Source organism: Lutjanus erythropterus, chromosome 6, assembly GCF_056507025.1.
Source record: "Lutjanus erythropterus isolate fLutEry1 chromosome 6, fLutEry1.hap2, whole genome shotgun sequence".
Lineage (NCBI taxonomy): Eukaryota > Metazoa > Chordata > Actinopteri > Lutjaniformes > Lutjanidae > Lutjanus > Lutjanus erythropterus.
The window spans coordinates 12,746,984-12,768,830 of record NC_139322.1 but is presented as its reverse complement, the minus strand read 5'-3'; the positions used below and the strand labels follow the sequence as shown (position 1 = coordinate 12,768,830).

At 38.8% G+C, this 21,847-nt stretch overlaps 2 protein-coding genes across 2 annotated transcripts; one reads left to right on the top strand and one right to left on the bottom strand.

Moving 5' to 3' along the window:
• The first annotated feature begins 283 nt into the window (after positions 1 to 283).
• spryd4 (SPRY domain containing 4) lies at positions 284 to 3,171 on the top strand. Its single transcript, XM_084720647.1, has 2 exons — positions 284 to 461; positions 2,198 to 3,171. The coding sequence occupies exons 1-2, from the start codon at positions 329 to 331 to the stop codon at positions 2,737 to 2,739; spliced, it is 675 nt and encodes a 224-aa protein (XP_084576773.1). The 5' UTR covers positions 284 to 328; the 3' UTR covers positions 2,740 to 3,171.
• Positions 3,172 to 4,253: 1,082 nt separating this feature from the next.
• Positions 4,254 to 21,076, bottom strand: gls2a (glutaminase 2a (liver, mitochondrial)). The gene is made up of 18 exons (XM_084720646.1): positions 20,745 to 21,076; positions 18,608 to 18,695; positions 15,940 to 16,061; positions 12,901 to 13,030; positions 12,740 to 12,819; positions 12,444 to 12,607; positions 12,011 to 12,069; positions 9,184 to 9,216; positions 9,031 to 9,089; positions 8,886 to 8,952; positions 8,719 to 8,769; positions 7,114 to 7,290; positions 6,861 to 6,992; positions 6,664 to 6,756; positions 6,469 to 6,530; positions 5,515 to 5,591; positions 5,345 to 5,408; positions 4,254 to 5,227 (listed from the first exon to the last, which is right to left on the bottom strand). Exons 1-18 carry the CDS (start codon positions 20,954 to 20,956, stop codon positions 5,071 to 5,073), a joined length of 1,827 nt encoding a protein of 608 aa, XP_084576772.1. The 5' UTR covers positions 20,957 to 21,076; the 3' UTR covers positions 4,254 to 5,070.
• Between the last annotated feature and the right edge of the window lie 771 nt (positions 21,077 to 21,847).

Here is a 21,847-nt window from a genome sequence, read left to right as displayed (position 1 = left end):
ATTAATTGTGAAATCAGCAAATTATTGTTTTGGACCCATTTGTCATAAAAAGACTGATTTATTTTTGTATATTATATTTTGCGGAGGGAGGAATCGTGTTTAAGAAGAAGATAAGAGGCTAAAATAAAAGAGTCGATATTTATCGACACATTTTTATACTTTTCAGTTTAGGCAGGCTGGCTGCTGTCCGTGGTGCTGAGGATGAGCAGGTATGGCGGGTCGGTGTGTTCCTCTCCAGGCCTGCAGGGGGCAGCAGAGCGCGCTGCCGCTACATTTCAGGGCACAGAAGGAACTGAAACATGCGAGCAGCAGCAACAGCAGTGAAAACATGGCGATGGCCGTCAGTGCAGCTCGTTTGTGTCGCCTGGCAGGACGGACTGTCACCTCCCTGTCAGTCAGACACAGGCGAGCTGTCAGCCTGTCAGAGAGGAGATGCTACGTGTCCACCTCGAGCGGGAACAGTGAGTCAATGTTTCATTAGAAGTTAATAAAAAGACACGTTAGCTTCTAGGTGTAGCTGCAGCTCAGAGGTCAGAGCCCCTGCAAGCACAGCCAAGTCTGACAGTTAATGACTAATGATGATTTTATTTTGGACTTTCCCCACTATAACCTCCCCTCCTGCCAGGACAGCAAACAAAGTAACTGGGTCGTAAACCGTAGTAAACATTAACACATTTTCATGGTAAAACATAAGTAAGCGAAAGTTACGGAAGTCGTTTTTTTTGCGGTGGAGGCGCTTGCCTCATCTTTGTAAACAGACCTTAACTTGGCTGGTTTTGTGATCTGAAATGTGCCTGGGTCGTTGTTAAAACTTAATCTATGTACAGTATTTTTCTCTTTGTACTTTACCTCAGTTTTTTCTTTGTATACCACTTTCTACTTCTACTCCACGTACTTTTGATTCTGTTATCAGATTTACTTGACATCTGTAGTTACTTTGCATATTTAAGATTAATGGACAAAACCTATGATATTCTTATTATAATACTTTATTTATGCGGCACATTTTACACACAAAGGTGAAATAAAATGCCCTTCACGAAAGATAAATAAAACAGAGACAGATGTAAGAAACCAAAACAAACAGAAAACATAAACATATCAGAAAGAGCAGATTTATCCAGCGATAAATAAGTGATAATAACGATAAACCATATCGGCCAACCGATATGATCAGACTGATGTTACCCGACTTAAACTTTTTAATCATTCTGTGTATTCTTGAAACTTTGTATGATTTCAGATTTAATATATACACATGTTATGTATACATTTCATTTGTATTTTTAAATTTATTTCTAGTTATCTATTGTTATTAAATTACTGGTGAAAGTGTACTGTTTCAGTGTACTAATATCATTTTGGAGTGTATAGTTTATTGTTAAACCGTAAAATATCTGGTCTCCATTACATACTTAGTCACAAGTGCTAACCACTTTAGAGGGATCATTGCGAAAATGTGAGTTTATGTATATAACCTATTTTCTGTGTATTATATTCTATTTAAAGAATACATCAGTTGACATATCGACATCAGATTTTCTTTCACTCCCTAACATCAGTATTGGCCCCACAAATTCAGTATTGGTCAGGCCCTATAAAAGAGACATTTTAAAAACATAAAACCTGAAGATAATCAGTTAGCAATGACCAGAAAAGCAGAAAAGTCTCATAATTGACGTGTTGGAAAGAGTGGAGAAAAAGTTCATAAATTGTTAATAAAATAGAGCAGATTAATTTTAATCTAGTCTATGAACTGATTGTGTCAGTGCTACAGTTAAGAGCTTTGTTAGATTAAAGTACTCTGGTTTCCTTGTCCTCAAATGAATCCAATTTAGGACTTGTTTTCAGCAGACTTGTTGATATGCATATGTAGCAGGAAAAGCACAGTTGGAAGTATTAACAGCCACAGTGATTCTTTTCCAGTAATACAAAGCAGCAATTAGTGTTGTTAGTCACACCTGTATTTACAAGTTGAAATATCTGCTGTGAAATTTTTTAATCAACTTTTTTTCCATCAGTTTGAGAACCAATGGTTTAAAAGATTCTATGAGATGATGATCTATTCTATCTATTCTCAAGTGCTGCTTATAAATAACATCCATATTAACTATTATTTACACTGACAGCATACACAAAGAGCCAGATTTTGGCTTCATTATCATATATCAAACTGATTTTCTTCTGTTCTCTGCAGATCTTCAGTTCAGGCTCGATGAACGAACGGCTCACAGCAGTCTGGACCTCTTCAAGAAAGACACCGGCGTCATCTACCGCATGCTGGGTCTGGACCCCAGCCACGTCCAAGACAACCCTGAACGCTTCCGAGACTGGGCCGTTGTCTTTGGCGATGAGAAGATCAGCAGCGGACGACACTACTGGGAGGTGACGGTCAAGAAGTCCAGAGAGTTTCGTCTGGGTGTGGCTGAGGCGCTGATGTCCCGAGAGGACTGTGTGGGCACCAACAGTTCTTCCTGGGTGTTTGGCTACGCTCACAGCAAGTGGTTTGCCATGACCAACAATAAGATAGTCCCCGTCACGCTGGTGGGCAAGCCAGACCGCGTAGGCATCCTGCTTGACTACGAAGCGGGCCTTCTGGGGCTGGTAGATATCGAAAAATCCACGATCATTCACACCTTCAGGGTCCAGTTCAAGGCTCCCCTCTGCCCCGCGTTTGGACTTTGGGATGGGGAGCTGCTAACACACTCTGGTCTGGAGGAGCCTGCAGGCCTGAAGTGAAATAGGATGAACTGTGATGATGATGATGATGATGACTGTGATGGTCATGAAAGGCCGTGAGCTCGTCTTTGGTACCATGGCAGCATTTATTATAAAGAAAGCAATACTCTGTGGGACTCATTTACAGCTTAATCACAGATGATGGTTAATTTTCTGTGGTCCAGTTGTTTCATACTCATGGCTCTTAACAATGCAAGTTCATGCTTTGTGTATGTCAGTCAGCCTCAGGCGATCACAGCAGCTGTGTGTACCTCATGTATTACCTCTCAGACTAACTGATATGAAAAGGATATGTAGTTGTGTCAAGAGGAACGTTAACTGCCAAGTTGTTCATATCTGGCATTACACATGCAGCTACAAAGCTGAAATCAACACAAAACTTTTTTTTCATGTTCATACTCTATATTGTTAAATAAAAACACTTCACTGAAACTGCTTTAATGTTTCTCTTTTATTTACAGCAGAACGATACATATTTACAGTGAAATGAAATGAACAGTGAATAAAACAGTAATTTGAGATGATTAAAGTGTATAATATTACATTTTTCTCACATGATTTAGTAGCACATTTATCACAGTTAAATGATTTAAAAATGGTGTTTGAGTTTCTCAGTACACTCGAACTAACAAGCAAAAACTTTAATTCTCCTCCGGGCACAAATTATTTCAAACACCTTTGTGTCTTGTCTGCAACAGTCATTTCCCAAATTTTGTTTATATATTTTGTGTTAGAGTAACCCAAATGTGAACTTTGCAGTGCCTGAGACAAGCAGGTGTTTCTGTGATACACAAGTAACCAATAAAAAGAGCTCACTCTGATGAAGCAGCAAGTCCTCCAAAAAGAAAATAATAACCAGAGTTGGGTAGTAACGGATTACATGTAATCAGGATTACATATTCATAACACACAAAAGAAGTAATTATAATCAGCCCAGCTTACATTTGAAAAAAATGTGTAAATAGATTATACATTGTCAAGGATAACTTGATTACATTTTTGATTATATCTTTAAAATGACATTTTTGAAATAATGAAACTTTTTTAAACAGGAAGAACAGACACCTTTCTTTGCAACTTTCCTTTCCTATCTGTACAAGAGTGCCCTGGACCAGTCAGCCAGACCAATCCACCACTCATTGCTGGTAAGATGGCTCATTTTTTCCATTTTTATACCCACCAAAGAGCACCTCATCTTACTGAACATACACTGAGCACATACACTTTCTTTTACTGCCCCCCCCCCCCCCACAAAAAAAAATTTGGATTTTTATGGTTGTGTCAATTTTCAGTGTTTGATTTAGAAACATAATAAGATTAGATTACTTTTTCTTTTAACTAATAAAGGCTGACCAATATATCAGCGGACTGATATTATCGGCCTGATATTTATTGGCCCAGCACACATCGGTCTATCAGTATCTGTATATATGTTATCTCATATTTTTTTAAAAGAACCTAATGTGTAATGCAGATTGTTTCATTATTATTATTTTATAGGTGTATTTGATCCCTTTTTTATTTATAGTTAAACAGTAGTAGTTTTATAATTAATAAAAAATACCAAATTTTGCTGTTTCAGCTCCCTCCCTAGACACTATTACAAAAATTGCTATGTCATTTTCTATAACTGAGCACATTTCAAAGTAATCTGACCCAACCTTGAAAAAGTACATCATCACAAGATATCAGCAGCAAATAAACTGTCTTATGAGCCTCAATGAATTCACACAAACTCCACTGAAGCAGTCCAGTTCCAGTGTTGGCAAAGATAAATGCAACTGATTCACCTCCTGTTGATGTGGAAGAATTAATGAAGCAGCTTTGAGAACATTTATACAGTTGTTACACAGGGGGCAGAAAATCCCTTGATTAAATGACATACTGAAAGCAAAATATATTTCAATATTTTAAAAATAAATATGAACAATATATTTAAATATTTACATCTCAGTGGCATTTTCTATCAGAAGCTAAGCACAAAAACAGCTCATTAATATCAGGAACATGAGCCAAATCACAGCTTAAATTAATGTAATTTTTCTCCAACACATGCCCTGTTTATATAGTGCTTTGTTGATACTTTACATTGCTGAATGATTCCTCCAGTCTGCATAAATGCATTAAAGGGGGATTTAATCCGGCACCGTTTACAGCTTTTTAACGGTCTAAAGGATGGCCCCCACATTATTGTTATTATATAACAAATATACCCTAAAATAAACTCATTCATTCATCATGTGTCTCAATCATCCTGTGTCCTTTCAGTCCTCTCAGGTGCATAACAAAGCAGATTAATTTCCATTACAAACCCTCATGATAACCTGTGATTCAAACGATGCTCTTCACTGTATCCAGCGAGGTCTTCTGTTCCTCTGTGTCACACGCTGAGTCGTTGTCAGTGTGCACCCTCTGGTACTCTTGCAGGATTGAAACAACAACACTATGGCCAAACTGCATGGCGTCATCCACAGGTGTGTTCCCCCATCTGAATGGAATATGGAGATGGATGGACAGTTCTGGTTAATAACATGGAGATGGACATATTTCTTTGACCATTTTTAATCTAGTATCAGATGAATATGTTTCTATTTAAAACCCCTACCTGTCTTTCATATAGGGATTCACTTTACATATTTCAGTTAGGAAGATAACAGCTTCCACGTGACCTACAAGACAAAAGTGAGCAACCCCAAAGTTATGTTTAATTAAATCTAGTTTAAATATCAAAGCCGAGATTATTGAAGAGTGAATGCACTAATAATGAAGTGTCACCTTCTGCAGCAGCAATGTGGAGTGCTGTGCGAGAGTCGTAGTCGGTCTGCTCCATGTTCACTGCTGAGAGGGCAAATCTGGAACGGGAACACAGAGAAAGATTAACCTAGAGCCTCACCAATTAGTCAATTAATTGATTGGTTAATCAAAAGAAAATGATTGCCTGCTATTCTAATAATAGATTTATTGTTTCAGTCATTTTTCAAGCAAATATGTCAAACATTTTCTGGTTCTAGGTTCTTAAATGTAACTTTTCTTATGTTTTTCTTATATTTTCTTAAATATGTTCTATTTAATATGGCAAGCTTTTATAGACTGTTTCATTAAGATGAACCCATGAATGGTAATTGATAACACTGTTATTTACAGAGATATCAGTGATGTTCCTTTTAGGGATGTCTATTTCTGTGTATTTGATTTTTTCTTGCCTCCAAGCATGAGTAACGTACTAAATATCTGCATATGAAATACGTAATTGTATGTTTTTTTTTTAAATCCCAAGAAACAGACTTTAAAAACAAAAAATTACAGTTTATAATTTTATGCAGGGTTAAGTGCTGACCTATTTCTTGGTTGGGTTGACTTCTTACACATAAGCACCCACGCAAAAACACGACTAGTCATTTTTAATCTTTTTTTGCACAGATTAAACAAACAAGATACACCTTTAATTAATGAGCTTAAGAGGTGCTAATAGGCAGGCTTTTTTTTGTAAATCTTTGGATCGTTTCCCCCCTGCTTCTTTGCTAAGATAACCTGTTTTCTGGCTGCAGCTTCATATTTAACAGACAGATATGAAAGTGGAATTGATCTTCTTATTTAACTGTTGGCAAGAAAGTGAATAGTCAGTAATAATGAGTATCAATGTCAAACTGTTGCATCATCCAAGTGTTGTGTGCTTGTCTGCTGTCGGAGCTTTGTGATGAAAAATCAAAGGTTTCTGTTTTTACTCACCTCCTCAGAGCAGAGACGTCACCGCTGTAGGCTGCAAACATCAGGTTCACCACTGACTTGTTCTGATGGATCAGAAGGTATTACATTATTGTATGATACTGGACTGTAAAAATGCTTCTTAACCACAGAAGCATTTATGCATCTTACCATCCTGACTGACAATCTCTGCATCTACACTTGTTCTACTGGACTTACTGGATCATCATCTGACTTTCTTCTGGGGTCATGTTTCTTAGTGAAGTGTCTGAGGTTGTCGTAATTGTGGAAGTTGAAGTGAGACACCAGCTCCTGGTGAATCAAAAGATGATTAAGATAAAATATTTGAGGCTTGTAGATACAGACAAATTAGGTAAAGACAAATTAAATACAGACAAACGATGGCGACCGCTTACCTGACAGAAGTGAATACCGCGAACACTGTTTCCAAGACGATCTAAAGGAGGGGACCAACACATCATTCCCATGACATTGGGGACCACCAGCAGAACAGCACCCGAAACGCCAGATTTAGCAGGCAAGCCCACCTGAGTGAGAAGAAAAAAGAGAAAGTCTCATTTAAAAAAAGGACAATCATGAAAAAATTTCATGATGAGTTACTACTCAAAGCAACAAGAGCAACAATGCAATGAATTTCAGGCGACTCACGTGGAAGGCAAACTGTCCGGAGAAGTCGTACATGCCACAGGAATGCATGAGACTGAGGGTGTTGCGAACGGCTTCAGCACTCAGCACACGTTCGCCTGTGATTGGGCAAATACCTCCATTGGCCAGTGTGGCACCCATGACGCTTCCTGACTCACAGTTCACCTCAATGGAGCACAACTGGTACAGAAAAATAAATTTAAAAAATCAAAACTTTTTTAACTGGAGAGGCATGTAGAACTGTTTTATTGAAATAATCAGACATTTTTCACTGCAGCCACATTTATATGAAGTAATATGGTAAACGCAGGTGTTACCAATGATACTAATTAAGGCCCTGTTTTTAGTTAGTTTGTTCAAACAGGAAACTTAATTAGTACCATTGGTAACACCTGTGATTACTCTGCTGTTTCATGTAAAAATAACTGCTGTGACAAATGTCTATTCAATATTTTGGGAAATACACTTGTTTTCTTTATTGCTGAGAGTTATATGTGAAAATTGATATCAAATATCACACTGCAGCCAGCAGCTTAGCTCAGCATGAAGATGGGAAACAGGGGGAAACAGCTCACCTGGATCTACCAAACTCTGCCTCCCAGCATCTCTAAAGCTCAAGAGCAAACATGTTCTTTCTTGTTTCCTTAATTCGTTCAAAAACTGCAGTGTAAATTCCAGAAGGTGCGGTTTTTAGGGAAGGTTATGTGACCAATTTATTTCTTGGCTGGATGCAGTGACTTCCTTGAGTCATGTCATCACCATGTGAGTCTTCCAAGTAACCAGCAGAGGATTCAGGTCACAGTCACACATATCATCTTGGCAGGCAATAGTCACTACCCTGCATTTGCTTGTTGAGGCAGCAACTTTGCCAGTCAGGGTTCACACAACTCCACACAAAGTGAAGATGCAAATTTGTACATATGACAATGCTCATATGCTACACTAAGCCAACCAGTTCCAGCTGTAGCTTCATATTTATGAGTGTGTCACGGTCCGGCTGTTCCCTCATTCCATGTGTGTTCCCTTGTTTACCCCACCCCTGTGTTTCATGTTGGTTCCGTTTGTTTTCTGTCTGTATCTGTGTTCGATTGTCTGGGCGTCACGCTCTGTCTCATTCCTGTTGACAATCAACCTGCGTGCCTGCAACTCATCAAGCTGCGGCAGTATAAATATCCTGGCTCTTCACTCCAGTCTTCACCAGATCATTCAGTTTGCCTACATGGTACAGACACTACAGCCAAGTTCAGTTAATTCAGTCAAGTATTTTCTTGTTTTCTAGTGCCTCAGGTCCATTACTCACCTGTTATGTCTGCCAGCCTGCCATGTTCAGTGACACTCCAGTCTGTTTCCCAGTTGTCAGCCCAGCTCATCCTGCCTGATTCAGCCCTATAAATCTCATTTCTCTTTTGTGAATAAATCCACTTTGAACTGTTGAAAAGCCTTACTCTGAATCCTGCTTTTGGGTTCAGAAGAACAGCACAGCTTGAAACCAAGTGGTATCAATCTTCTCATCTAACTCTCAACAAGAAAACCAATAAACCTATTTCCCCAAATATCAAACGTTTGAGAGTTTCATCCACAGAATACAATAATGTAAAAGATTCTCACCTGAAAGTAGAAATCAAGTGCTGCGATCATATCTGCGTTTTCAGGGAAACACTGCAAGAATTAAGAGCAGTCAGCATATACTTGCAATATTCTTTTTTTTTCTTTAAAACATGATCAGAGAACAGGTACTTGAGGTGATTGTAATTTTTTTTAAAAAAAATACTCACTTTTTTCTCTTTGAGGTAGTAACCAATTGCAAAATTCCTGTCACCGGTCTCCCTCTCTGACTGGAAACTGCAGGAGCACAAGAGGTATTAGGAAGCTACACTCCATGTGACACATGTAAACCATTTCCTGAAGCACAGTACTCACGTTGCATTGCTAAAGCCCACATACTCTGTACCGGCCATCCTCTTCAAGAACTCCATCACCTGCAGTAACATCATATTTACACGTTTGAGACCAACGTATAAAAATAAATAAATGAAATAAGCAGAAAAAAATAAATGAAAAGCATTTACTTACATAGTCGAACCTCTCTGCTTTATTCGAATCAGGCTGTAAACAGAGGGGGGAAAGTCAGTTTCTGATGCCAGCTGTAAGCACGCCAACTGTCAGTGAGCCCCTATAGATGGCAGTGTTTCAGTACTTTGACACCTAAGCATAGTTTGAATCCAGTCTTGGGGGGACATGGAGGTATGGTGTGTACAGATGTCTTGTGCCTGTCAGTCCATGTGGCGATATGCACACAGCGGCCTGGAGGCTGTTTATGGCTGTGCTTGAATTCCATAGACCAGTGAGGGATCATTACCACGTTGTAAAGCTCCCATACAGGGATGGTAGTCACATTCACTTTTAACGACTCTACCTATAAAGGTTAAAGATGATATCAAATATTACTGTGAACTGAAGGGATTGCCTGAGGCTAAACCTCATGGCCACTAAAGGAGTTCATTTTATGTCTTTCCAGGTAGTTGCTCTGCCAACTAATTTTTGAACAAAACATAAATTTGTGACATTTAAACTTTTGCAGGTACAGCTGTTCCCACTGGGGCATGAATATTGCAAAAACAGCTTTCATCAACTTTGTCATTTTCCTGTCCCGTGTGTAAAATATTAAGTGAATAACCTCTTTAGTATAACATAAATTATATACTAATATACTAAAATCTGTATTTAAATATTTCTCCCCTCTGTGCACACAAGCAAGGGTAGCTAACACACCTTCTGTTCTGGGGCTGTGATTGGCCAGAAGAACACACACGCCCCTGGTGTCAGGCCCAAACACAGAGTCCCTCCCTAGCTGCTGAACCTGACCCACATACGATAAGAGGTCCAGAGTGTCTCTTCAGTCAGCTGGAAAACTTTCAAAGGAAACACACACAACCAAATATGGCTAAACTCCACCCCCACACATCTTACAATAAGGCCAAAGCTCACAGATAAGTTTGTTGATTGGTCAATCGGATGATGATGACTATAGTCCGGCCACTGAGGGCATGAGGTGACCAGCCAATAGACGAGATTAGATATGTGACAGTTGACGTCATGCTTCATGAGTGAGTTTGTTCACCAAATTTTAACCCAAATTGTGTTAAACTATGGTCTCCTATCATTTGTTATTGTGAGCAGTACAACATGACCATCAAATTAAGCTTTAAATTGACATTTCACCCCAAAATCAAATATATTTTTTTCCTTTTACCAGTATCCTGTATACCTGTATCTGTATTGTTTTAGTGTGAGTTGCCAAGTTTGGGGGTATTGGCTGTAGAGATGTCTTTATACCATAGAAAGAAAATAGGTCCTACATGAAACTGCTCAAAACAAGAGTAACCAGGTCATTATTTGTGCAAAGAGACACTGCGCTGAGTTTTTCAAATGTAGTTTTTGATACTTTGAGCACCGCAAGCCAACTGCTATATAGTTCCTTTATTTTCAAAAGAAGGTAGATATCTCCATGCCTCATACCTCCAGAACTCAGCAATGCACACCAAAACAACCTAGATGGATAAATGGGACTACAGGCCACATTTATGTATTTTCGATTTTGGGGTCACACAGCCATATGTGGCTTTTTGCTGGGGTTAAACTCAGTAAAGCTGTTTAGGCCTTCATAACCATAATAACATTCTCAGATGTCTTAACACTGTATGTTCTGGTGCAAAATGTAGAAAGTAGTGACAGCAAACATCAAATAAATTTGTGAGTCATGCATGGCTCTCACATGTCCATGCATGTGCTGCAAATATGGTATTTGTTTTGATCAGTGAAAGTGCCAAAATGAACATGAGAGGGATCTTTCTCAGGTTGCACATCGCAGCGTTCATTTCCATGCAAATATGGTGAAACAGGACCCTGTAGTTTTTTTGTTTTTTTTGCACAATGGCCTGCTTCTACTGGGGATGTAACTGCCATAGAGCATAATTTGTAGGTGGAACATAAAAACATGTGTGAATCCTCTCTGTCTGCCTGTCTGCCCAGTGAGAGGCTACAAATGCTATGCTGCACAGTAATAATTGAAAGGGGAAAACATTTAATAAGGTCTGGGTTCAAAAACAGAGAGCCTCTTTTTGGGCATGAGTGAGTACTTCTTAAGACTTCACTCTTTGTTTTGCCCTGACATCCTCATTAAGTACATTCAAGTCAAAAGCACATTTTGTTTGTACATTCTAAAATGAAAACCCTGTGCATTCAGTGAGCATCTATCAGAGGTGGTGACTCAAGGCACATGTTGCAGTAAGCAACTGACCCTTCGCTAAGTACCATCCTCTTTAGTTACTGTTGCTATGCCTCCCAAACTTTACATTCTCACACTGCATGTATGCACTTTACAGTGATAATAGTTGCAGATTTAACATTGAAACTGGAATAAAAAAAAGCAGCCTCTCATTTCTAGCTAACAACCGTAGATTTTATTGGCAAAAATGATGACTCTCGAGCAGATTTCATAAGTGTAGCTGGCTAATGTAAGCTAATGCTTACTCCTTGAGTCAGCTGAGCGGTCTCCAGCTGACGTATTTATGTTTGCACCTGACACATTTTAAAACTAGAAAACTGTGAAAGTGTAAATGTAAAGTTACCTAATAGCTGCACACATGATGTAACATTAATGCTAAAAGACTGAGGCTAAAGCTAGCTTACATCTCAGCAAATATTGGTGGGGTAGTGAAACACAGTACAATACACAATATCTTGTTTACAACTTGAAATTCAAAGTTAAGGACTTGGGACTTTCCTGGCTTGACTTGGGACTCTTGACTCTAGACTTTCTATACAGTTACATGGTTACATCTCTGGTATCTACTATCATGACCCTGTGTTCATTGCTGACAAGCTATTAGATTTTTACCTTAATTAAAGAGCTGATGACGATAGCTCCGGCATTCACCATTGGGTTGTGTGGTTTATCTGTGCAAGAAACAAGAGCATGTTATCACTCATTTGCCCCAAACCACAAGAGCAATAAACTGCTGAGATTAGAGAGGATATTTCATCAGGAGTAACATCAGCAAATAAAGTGAATACGTACAGTATAATTCTGCTTGTTTCAGAAGGGAGTGTGTCATATCAAGTGGTTACAAAGGTAGGTGATGAAATGGTACACCTGAGTCTGTTGAAATGACTGAGTTGCCAAAATTTCTCAGTTATCCTGCGGGAGAAGGTGTACCATGTGTCCTTTTTACAAAACTAGGATTACTTATATGTATACCCAGTATTACTGTCTCTGCCTGTTCTTGTGTAGAGATGATAACTGGAAAGTCTCGATTACACCAGACACTTACTTTCCTCATTTAGTGACAGTTTGTTGAACTTGAATCCACTGGGCTCTTTGCCCACAAACTGGTGAGTGTGCTCGCTGCCGAGGTCGTGCACAGAGATGGCATACTCCAGAGGCTTCACACACGACTGCAGACAGAAGGGAACCTTTGTGTCACCCACAGAGTGTCTGCATGACATGAGGATGAAATGGAACAGCATGGAAACAAAACAAAAAGAAAAAAAAATGGAGGAGTTTTAGTGACGAAACACACACGATGGAGGTTTTCAGAATGGAAACATGCACTGAATAAAAATGTACCTCTGTCCATCGATTGTGCACAGAGATACACCCCAGAGATCAGGGCTGAACTTAGCCAGCTGAGGAATGTAATCAGCTACCTGCATGAAGACATGACATGACACACGTGAGAGTAACTGTTATGAATGAGGAAACAATGAATGCGTTAGTATGTTACTTACTTGTCCTCCCTCCTGCTGTTGTGCACTGTCATACATCTTATCAATCTGCTGGGTAAACTCGGCAAAGTTCGGGATGATGAACTTTTTTTTGAAAGCCTTTGTTAGCAGCATGATGTTGTTGCCCACACACCTACAAGAGCACACATAATTGAACTGACGTCAGTAGAAGAATTACAAAGAACTTCATATGCAGATGTTGAAGTTAAAATATCTTATTGGTAAGCTCCAGTTGGTTTTATCCAAATTAAAAAAAAATCCCTACTTACTCCTAGTGGTATATAGCCACATAGAAAATTAATTTAGGTTTTATTTTTCCAGGTTCTGAGATATCACCCTCTAAGATTTCTGTCATCACTCGAATACAGTGGAAGTGACTTAAATTGTGTTTTTGTTGCTCACAATATAGCAACATGTCTTTCCATAAACACTGCCTTTATTCAGAGTGATAAAGTTTTCATCTGAAGGACCAGTGTGTAGGATTTACTGGTATCTAGTGGTGAGCTGCAGATTTCAAACATCTCATGTCTCCCTCCTATTCCAAGCATGTAGGAGAACCTACGGTGGCCGCAAAACTCTCAAAAAAACACCTATCTAGAGCCATTGGTTGGTTTGTTCGGTCTGGGCTACTGTAAAAACATGATAAGGAAATAAGTGAAAAAAACAGTAACCCTAACCCTGAATAACCCTTTAATAGAGGAGACTAATGACCACAGTTCACCTTCAAACAAAAGGTAATGGATATTAGAATGGAAAAGAGTGAACTTATCATATTCGGTTGTTTAGTGCAGATATTTTGACTTAGGGAAAACATAGGTGTTCCTGAAACTGAAGCAGCTAAAGCTTTTTCTACTGTGATATGCCAAAATGTCTCTAGTGAACAAAAGGCCTATTATCTAACGTAATGGATATACTGTATAAAATTCCAGTCACCTCTATTGTATTAGGTTAGACGAAGAAATCAGACGAAAACCAGATCTATGCTGCATGGTATAAAATTCCACCCACCTCTATTGTATTAGCAGTACAGGCAGAAATCTTGGCTGATACAACCAAAACTATGCTGCATGTCTAGGTATCACTGAGGTAAGTGAAAAAATATGTTTTTGTTTGTTATTTGGGTGAACCAACCCTATCATAGGGGTAACAACCACAGCTCCACTTTAAGCACAAGGTGGCAAGCAAACTTGAACGAAGGTCTTACTAAAAAAATCAACATCACTTTAACTCTATACTATTTTTCAAATGTTTGAACGCTTTACTTTGAAGTTAGACAGCCTTTTCTTAAGGGAAACCTATGCTGTATAAGCCAAATATCGCTCTCTCCAAAGCAGCCATATTCCAAACGGAAATCAGTAATTTTACGAAACATGGGGGCTGCTGCACTACTACTGCCTTAATCTGTTGATTTGTTTTAATTATTACAACACCATGAGCTAGTTCTATATAGTTGTTCTTAATGCCTGCCACCGGGTCGGACTCTCTGGAAACTGTTGAAAACAAGCCGGTGTTTACATTTTCCCAGATAAAGTTACAGAGAGTAGTACGTTGACCAGTCAAAAAGAAACAGGAGGAAATTTTATTTAGATAATTTTATTTTTGACATGTATAATTTTATGGTTATGACGGTGGAAACACTACAGTTTTTGTCCGCAGGGAGCACCAAAATCAACACAATAGAAACATTGCTTGTAGTAGCGTTAACTAGGTGACACTGTGTTAGCATTTTTTACAACAGTCAAGAAGAGTAATATGTGTCTCCTGTTGTTTTTTTGTCTCTGGAGTTTGCTCAAGCCATTTGTGACAGATTTTAGCTTCTTTGACTCAAACACTGAGGCCACCACCACTGAGATTGGTTCTGCCTGAGAGACATTTGTATAACTTGAACTCCAATCAATTTCCATTTAAATGCTCAACTCCTTACTCAGCTTTCATTGTTTTCTTTCATAACACTAGACCTGCTTTAGGCTAATAAACACCCAGCTGAAAGGGTAAACAAACACACCTGCCTATATCAGCAGATCCTAATAGCTATTATAGATTTCCATTGCTATAATTGGTCAGCGATGCTGCATGCACTCTAGAAAAGGTATATACAATCTGTCACAGCTGGCCTGCTCTAAAATATCTGGCCGGCAGCTTTCACTAATCCGAGGCGATGCTAGCGTGAGGTTTTGTGCCACCAGGAGAAGAGAGTGGAGGGAATCTGAATTATTCATATGGGTCATTTCCAAAAAAAAAAATAGGAGATAGCTCTCTCTATTTCCAGTAGCATATTTATAGTGAGCTGCTGAGTGTTCTTCAGGAAAGGATAACCCAAGAAAACAAGTAAAGAAAGTCGGACATGGCCAATTAAGTCTGACGAAACAACCAGGCTGTGTGACCCTTTTCTGATCCAGACCAAAGGATGAGATTGAGTGAATAGCACATACAAATTAAACTGTTTGGACAGCAGTCTGCATGGAGCTGCTTACATATCTGTTGAGTCTACTGATGTAATTGCCACAGTCTGGAGCACAGCCATAATGATGCCCTTTCATTAACAGCCCTGGAGACCCTCTGTCCTCCTGCACTCTCTGCTGCTTTAGTTGGCATGCTCATGTGAATTTGGTTAGTGGCAGCTGTTGGCCATAAAACGCCTGTCTCTGTCAGTCTCTTGGACTCAAATAGCGCTGACCACAGATTACTCCTCCTGTTACTCCTTTACATAACTGCAAAAGACCCTTAACCTCACGTCACCTTGCATACTTACTTCTAGCATTTTTCTTATTGTTTTTAAGGGAACAGTCTCAGATTAATTTGCAGTTTCCGCACACTAATCTGAATATCCACATTCATAAAATAATAAGAAATCTATTTGAAACAACATTAGAATGAACACCAGATGAAAGTGGTTATGCAGAATTGATAGAAACCAAGTTTATTTAATCAAACGCAGAGAGGGTTCTGCGTACTTTTCATATGCAGGTAAACGTTGAATACTCCCATTTGAAGAATGGTGTGCATAACTATGTTTCCATAAATAAACAAAGCTTTTCTCACCTTCTGAATAGTGCCTTGTCCATCATGACTGGCCCTACAGAGTCACGTGTGGATCGTCGCATCTGATGGACGCAGTCACGCAACCGAGGGTCAGATGTCAACAAACCAGTTTTTCTCAAAGCCTGAAGAGGAGAGAGATGATGTGGGTTTGAGCAAATTAGTTGTACACAAGGGATAAAAAATGTGAATAGATGACAGATTTTATCAAACACTTTTGGTCATGTACTGTGGTGTTTATGTTACATCAATCAGCAGGATATCAAACGTGTAGAGCTCTGGGACTGCAGAGGCTCAGGAATGCCCACGTGGGACTGAAGAGGAAACACAGGCGTAGACCATATGACTGGAATCCCTCTCACAAGTCACACGTCAGGCTGACAGTCACTGTATGTATCCTATGTATCTATTTTAGGGACGCCATGTGTGCGACCCTTACGACCGGAGAGGCTCCAATGTTTTTTTGAGTCATCTCATCTGAAAACTGATTCAGTGAGCGAACAGACCAACAAGCACATGGCTGCGAGCTTGCTGTTGCTGTTATTGAATGTCTGTGAGTGATTTTTAGCTTCAGGGCAAGAAATGCTAAAGCTGGGTCTGTCCTCATAGCGTGCTGATTTTAGAGTTTTATCCTTCAACCAAATGTGTGGGAAGGAATTTTATTTAGGTGTGTGGACAGTTTTGTCTCCACAAATTGAATAATAAAAAAACAAAACATACACAGACAGGCCCTGTAAATGAGTGATTGGCCAGGAAAATACAGTGTATTAACTGATACCTTACCTGATGAAATAATGCAGTGTAAGTAGTATATTGCAGTTTTATGATAATGGAAGCTGCTGTATATTTTAATTATGCTGAACATAGGGACAAGAGTTGAAAAATAATAACAGCTATAGTTTCTCTGTGTAGCACACCAGTTTCTGAAATCACTCACTCATTCACTGATCATTACTTTCAGAGACTATGTAGGTCACTGCCTCTGCCTGAATTTGTAAATAATTAATTTAAACTGTAATTATATATGCATCGTCACGTAGAGCTGAATCGATTAGTTGATTAATTGATTAGTCAATCCTCAGAATGTTTATTAGCAACAATTTTGATAATTTATTAATCGTATTGAATTAGAATTTAGAAACAAACATGATGAAAAGTTAGTGGTTATAGCTTACCAGCAAATATGTTGCTGGTTTCCTCAGTCTTCTATGATAGTTAACTGAAGATTTTTGGATTTTGGACTGTTAGTCAGGCAAAACAAGCAATTTAAACAAATAATGTGGGTTTGAGAAGATGTGATGAAATTTTTCTTCTCTGTGTTCTGAACACAGAGATCAAGTCATCAAGAAAATACTTCATAATGGATCATTAGTTACATTTTCAATTATAGTATGTCAGAGTGCTATATTGTATGCAGTATCAATACTATAAAAAATATACAATTATAATATTAATGTCTGAATCAGGTATTTGTCCATAATTGGATAAACAACTATAGATTTTTTAAAGCAAAATTGAAAACGTGTTAATGAAGTAAAATCTGTCCAGATAGTTCCAGTGAAAGCCAGCTTGTTTCCACATCTCATTTTTGTTAGACTAGCACAATGATTTCCCATCCTACTGTAAGATGACGTCTCTGACTTTTACAGGGTGTCTGCAGCTTTCAACAAGTTAAATTTAAGACTTTTTAAGACCTCTTTAAGACCATTATGAGCACAATATAAGACCTCCATATTTAAGACATTTTAGGGCCTAAAATTCAGATTATTGGATTTTAAACTTTTTAAAACTTAAAAAAATAACAATAAATGTTTTTGTAGTCTGACTACAGCCTGAGTAAGTCATTTTTTGAGATGAATGTTTTTGCAATCGTCGACATGCAAGGATACTGACTAATACTTTCATCATCTATGTCCTAACCCTGTCACCTATACAAATACATCCAGTCATCCATGGCGTGACAACAAGCCACCTGTGTTGACACATAGCTCTTCTCCTAAATGCTTGTTCCTTTTTAAAATGACTGAGTTGTCATAGACACCGAGGTCACCAGATGTCCATGTCTGCCCGTGACTGTCTAAAAGGTTGCACATCATGAAGCTAAATCAGGGTGTGATGGTTTGCAAAAGCTTAGTTTTCACAGTGCACAAAAACACCACACAGTTTACATCATGTTAATCTTCTGAGATATGCCCCTCACAAGAAGGCCTGTGCCTTACAATGTCACTAAATAAGTCCTAAGGTTCTGTTGTTTAAATGAAATGCCTTTAATGCAAAGAGGCTGTCATTACATCTGCTGGCACAACCTCAAAACTGTAAGATAATATTGTAATTAAAGCCCCAAAATAATTAAACTTCAATCTGAAAATGCATGTTGTCCTTTGATGATTACCTCACAGTGTCACACCTACTATATTTAGTGCTATTACATAAGAAAGTCCCTAACCATGTTTTAAACTTGACCCTACACTCAGCCCGAGACGCCCTGGATTCCTGCTGTGAGCTCCTATGTCACTCGCCAAGGTTGATTTAACTAAAGTCATAGGTGCTCTTTAGGAAATACAACACTGTTGTGGGGCAGACTGTGTTTGTGTGTATGTCCACATATGACATGGAAAGTAAAAACAGTCCATCGCGTGACAGAGGAAGTGTGAATTTGCATGTGACTCACAGAGATGAACTGGGAGAGGGGGATCATCTCATTGCCTTCAGTGATGGTGTAGAAAAGTAGGTCCTCCATACTGGACATCAACCTACTTCTGCAAAAACAAACAACACAAACAATGTGCTGTGAACTTTACATTTGGACTGGCTCCAATATTTTAACTCAAAACCATGAGCAGTGTGTCAACGTTTCTGTAAAAACAACATAGCCAGAAAAGAAAATACTGGCAAACATCCAGCTATTGACCTCTTTCTTTACATAAACTTTAGGCATGCCATGACCATATGTACACGGACTACATGAATGCAAATAAAGGACTCATACAGTATAGAGTACATTTTCTCAGGTCCCTTTGCTGTTTGGGGCTGGCATATCTTGCATATACAAATATGTATGTTGAAATATTATTCAACATGTCTGATTTTTATATTAAAGGCATAATATGCAGTATTTCCCTTAAATAAAAACAATATATAGACTCACATAAAGATAATCCCTCTAAATCCTCATTTAAGTTATGACCCACCAGAAGTGTGTGGTGGTGGCTGTATCTGCAGTGACCCTGTTCTCTGCCTAAAGTTTCTTATTTTCTCATATTTTCCTGTGTTGAGGACACTTCTGGACTTGGCAGTGGTGTGTAGCCCCCAGCCAATACAGTGTGTAAGTTTAGAAGTTGCAACTCTGTAAAAACATGGCAGCCAACCGGTAGATAGCATTCTCTCTGCTGTCTGTGTGTGTGAGAGCAGCAGAAAGAGTGTTAGACACATACATACACAAAGGCAGAAAAGAGGATCTCAGCTGTATTCAAACAAAATCTGGCGTTGTACAGAGGTGCGGGAGTTCATTTGGGGTTTAGAACAGAGATTCACTGCTTTACTCACTGATGGCGCTCCTTCACTCTATTCAGTCTATAGGTCTCTCTCCTTGTTGTTCACTGTTTGGTCCTAATAAGGCCTATAATTTGAATTACTTCATATCCAAACCTTTCATCTGCATTAATGTAGCCAGCAAGGCTAACTTGCCAATGAAAGCCATGTAGGTGACTGTGACCACAACAGGGCAAGAGTTGGAGTAATTCAGACTTAAGATCTGAAGGAACAGTAACTCCTTCTGACTGAGTGTCTGCTGATGATAATGCAAAACTTCAACAGTCAAAAGTACTACTTTTACTTGAGTATTTTTAATTGCAGTGGAGTAACTTTTCAGTAATGTAAAGCAAACAGTATTTGTACTGGAGTACAAACTTTCAGTTGTCTTTCCATGACTGCTGTTATCTAAAGTTAGCTAGAGCCAACTTACGGTTAGCCTAGCACAGTAATGAAAAGCAGGGGGAAACAGCAAGTCTTTCTCTGCCCAAAGGTGTAACAATATCCACCTACCTCACTAAGTAACACATAATAAAGCTTGTTTTTTTTTTTACCTTTACAAAATATAAAGTAGTGTATACACATATGTTTTGGTTTAACTGGTAGAAGTTACCGGACTATTTCTTGGCTGGGCGCAGTAACTTCCTAACAGCTTGTCATCAGCCTCAGGTTGCTGAGCAACCAGCGGATAACGGCGCTGTTAAAGATAACTGCGCCAGCAAAGAAATACTATAATTTCCAGCATAGCTAGCCCTTTAAAACAGTTTTTTACACTTTAGTTTGTGTATGCTTTAAACAAACAACACGTATTAGTTTGTGTATGCTTTAAACAAACAACACGTATTGATCATTAATGAGCATGAGAAATGTTTGTGCTTTTTTTGTTTGTTTGTTTTTTTTGTTTAATTTAATCTTTGGACGGAACCAGGCTAACTATTTGTAGTCGTTGCTAAGCTAACGCTAAGCTAACGTTATCGGTCTACTGGCTAGCTTCCGATTTTACAGACATATGAATGTGGTATCTGTCACAAGAAAGTGAATACTGGTAAGTACAAATAGTTGTACTCATAGTTAGTGCTACACTTTAGAGATGCTGTAGCCTAAAACAAAGGTTTAATTGCACAACAAATAGCTGCTTGTTAGGAGTTACTATAGTAGCATTAACAACAACCAGACTTTAGTAAATCAGACAGCTTCCTCGGGAACATTATGTGGGAATAATATTTTGGTTAATTAAGGGTGATTTATTCGTTTAGAGACAGTCTACTGTGACCTACTTTGAGTGTCCTTGGTCCACATCAGAGCCCCTCTGGTGATGAAAGGCTCTTTGGGTGTGGGGTGATGCTGCGGCCCAGCAGGGGAGAGGAACAGGTAGCTGCGTCCGGGACAAAACAATGTTGTCAGCTCCAACTCTGGCGGAGATCCCTGCATTTTTAAATAGCTGCAAAATTCCCGGGTTAGCTGCCCTCAGATTTTTCAGGCAATGCATTGTGATAAGTAGGGCTTAATCTTTAATAATTCAGAGGAGTTTATTTTTTCCCCAGCAGCTGATCTAGAGAGATACTTGTGACCAGTACCTCTTGGTCCTCAGAGCTTTAATAGCAGCAGCTGTCTTACAGACCTCATCAAGTACAGGCTGTGACTCGGGGGCGGGGCTGTGACACTGGCAACACGTTGGTTCAGACTGTGGGGTCAATAACCAGAAGCTACTGAGACCAAAACGGTAGCTACTGCAGCTGCTGATTAAACAGGGGGGAGATGCTTCAGTTACATTCCTATTTGGACTTTATCTAGCCTGTGATTATAGGGTAGAGGGTGAAGGACAGATGAGTAATGTCATGCTGGACAGTAGTGATAATTGAGATCATTTTAATTTATACTTTAGACTAGAGTTTAAATTGAGTTAAAAGGCTTGGAAGAGTCCTAAACAAGCTTTATTTGCCAAACAGTGGAGTATTTAACATAAACTGGCCTTGGACAAGTGGACATATGCCAGAAAACGTTTATGTAACTCTTATCACAAATGTGAGACCACACAAAGGCTCTTATTATGATTAGGTGTTGGGGTTAATTTTGTATACTATTACATATTTTACGTATATTTCATTAATAGTGTTGTTTTATGTGTTCTGCAACTTAATAGTTAATAGATTGTTTTCATGGCAGCCATACTGATATGAAATAGTAGGGTAAACACAGTGTTAGCAATGATTCTAATGAAGGTCTCCTTGCATTTATTATAGCAGGGCCTTTCAAGTAAGCCATTTTTGTGCCCCAAACTTGAATGTAGACTGAGTTTAAAATGAGTTGAAGGCTGGGAATAGATGATATAGCCATAAACAAGCTTTATTTGCCAAATAGTGGAGTATATAACGTAAAC

Bases quoted from the DNA above. Each gene is read 5' to 3' on its own strand.
- spryd4 (XM_084720647.1), top strand. From the start codon at position 329: ATGGCGATGGCCGTCAGTGCAGCTCGTTTGTGTCGCCTGGCAGGACGG. The intron at 462-2,197 runs GTGAGTCAATGT...TGTTCTCTGCAG, and splicing joins GTCCACCTCGAGCGGGAACA to ATCTTCAGTTCAGGCTCGAT.
- gls2a (XM_084720646.1), bottom strand. From the start codon at position 20,956: ATGCATTGCCTGAAAAATCTGAGGGCAGCTAACCCGGGAATTTTGCAG. The intron at 12,608-12,739 runs GTACATTTTTAT...CATGTCATGCAG, and splicing joins TGCACAATCGATGGACAGAG to ACACTCTGTGGGTGACACAA. The intron at 7,291-8,718 runs GTGAGAATCTTT...TTTCTGTACCAG, and splicing joins CACTTGATTTCTACTTTCAG to TTGTGCTCCATTGAGGTGAA.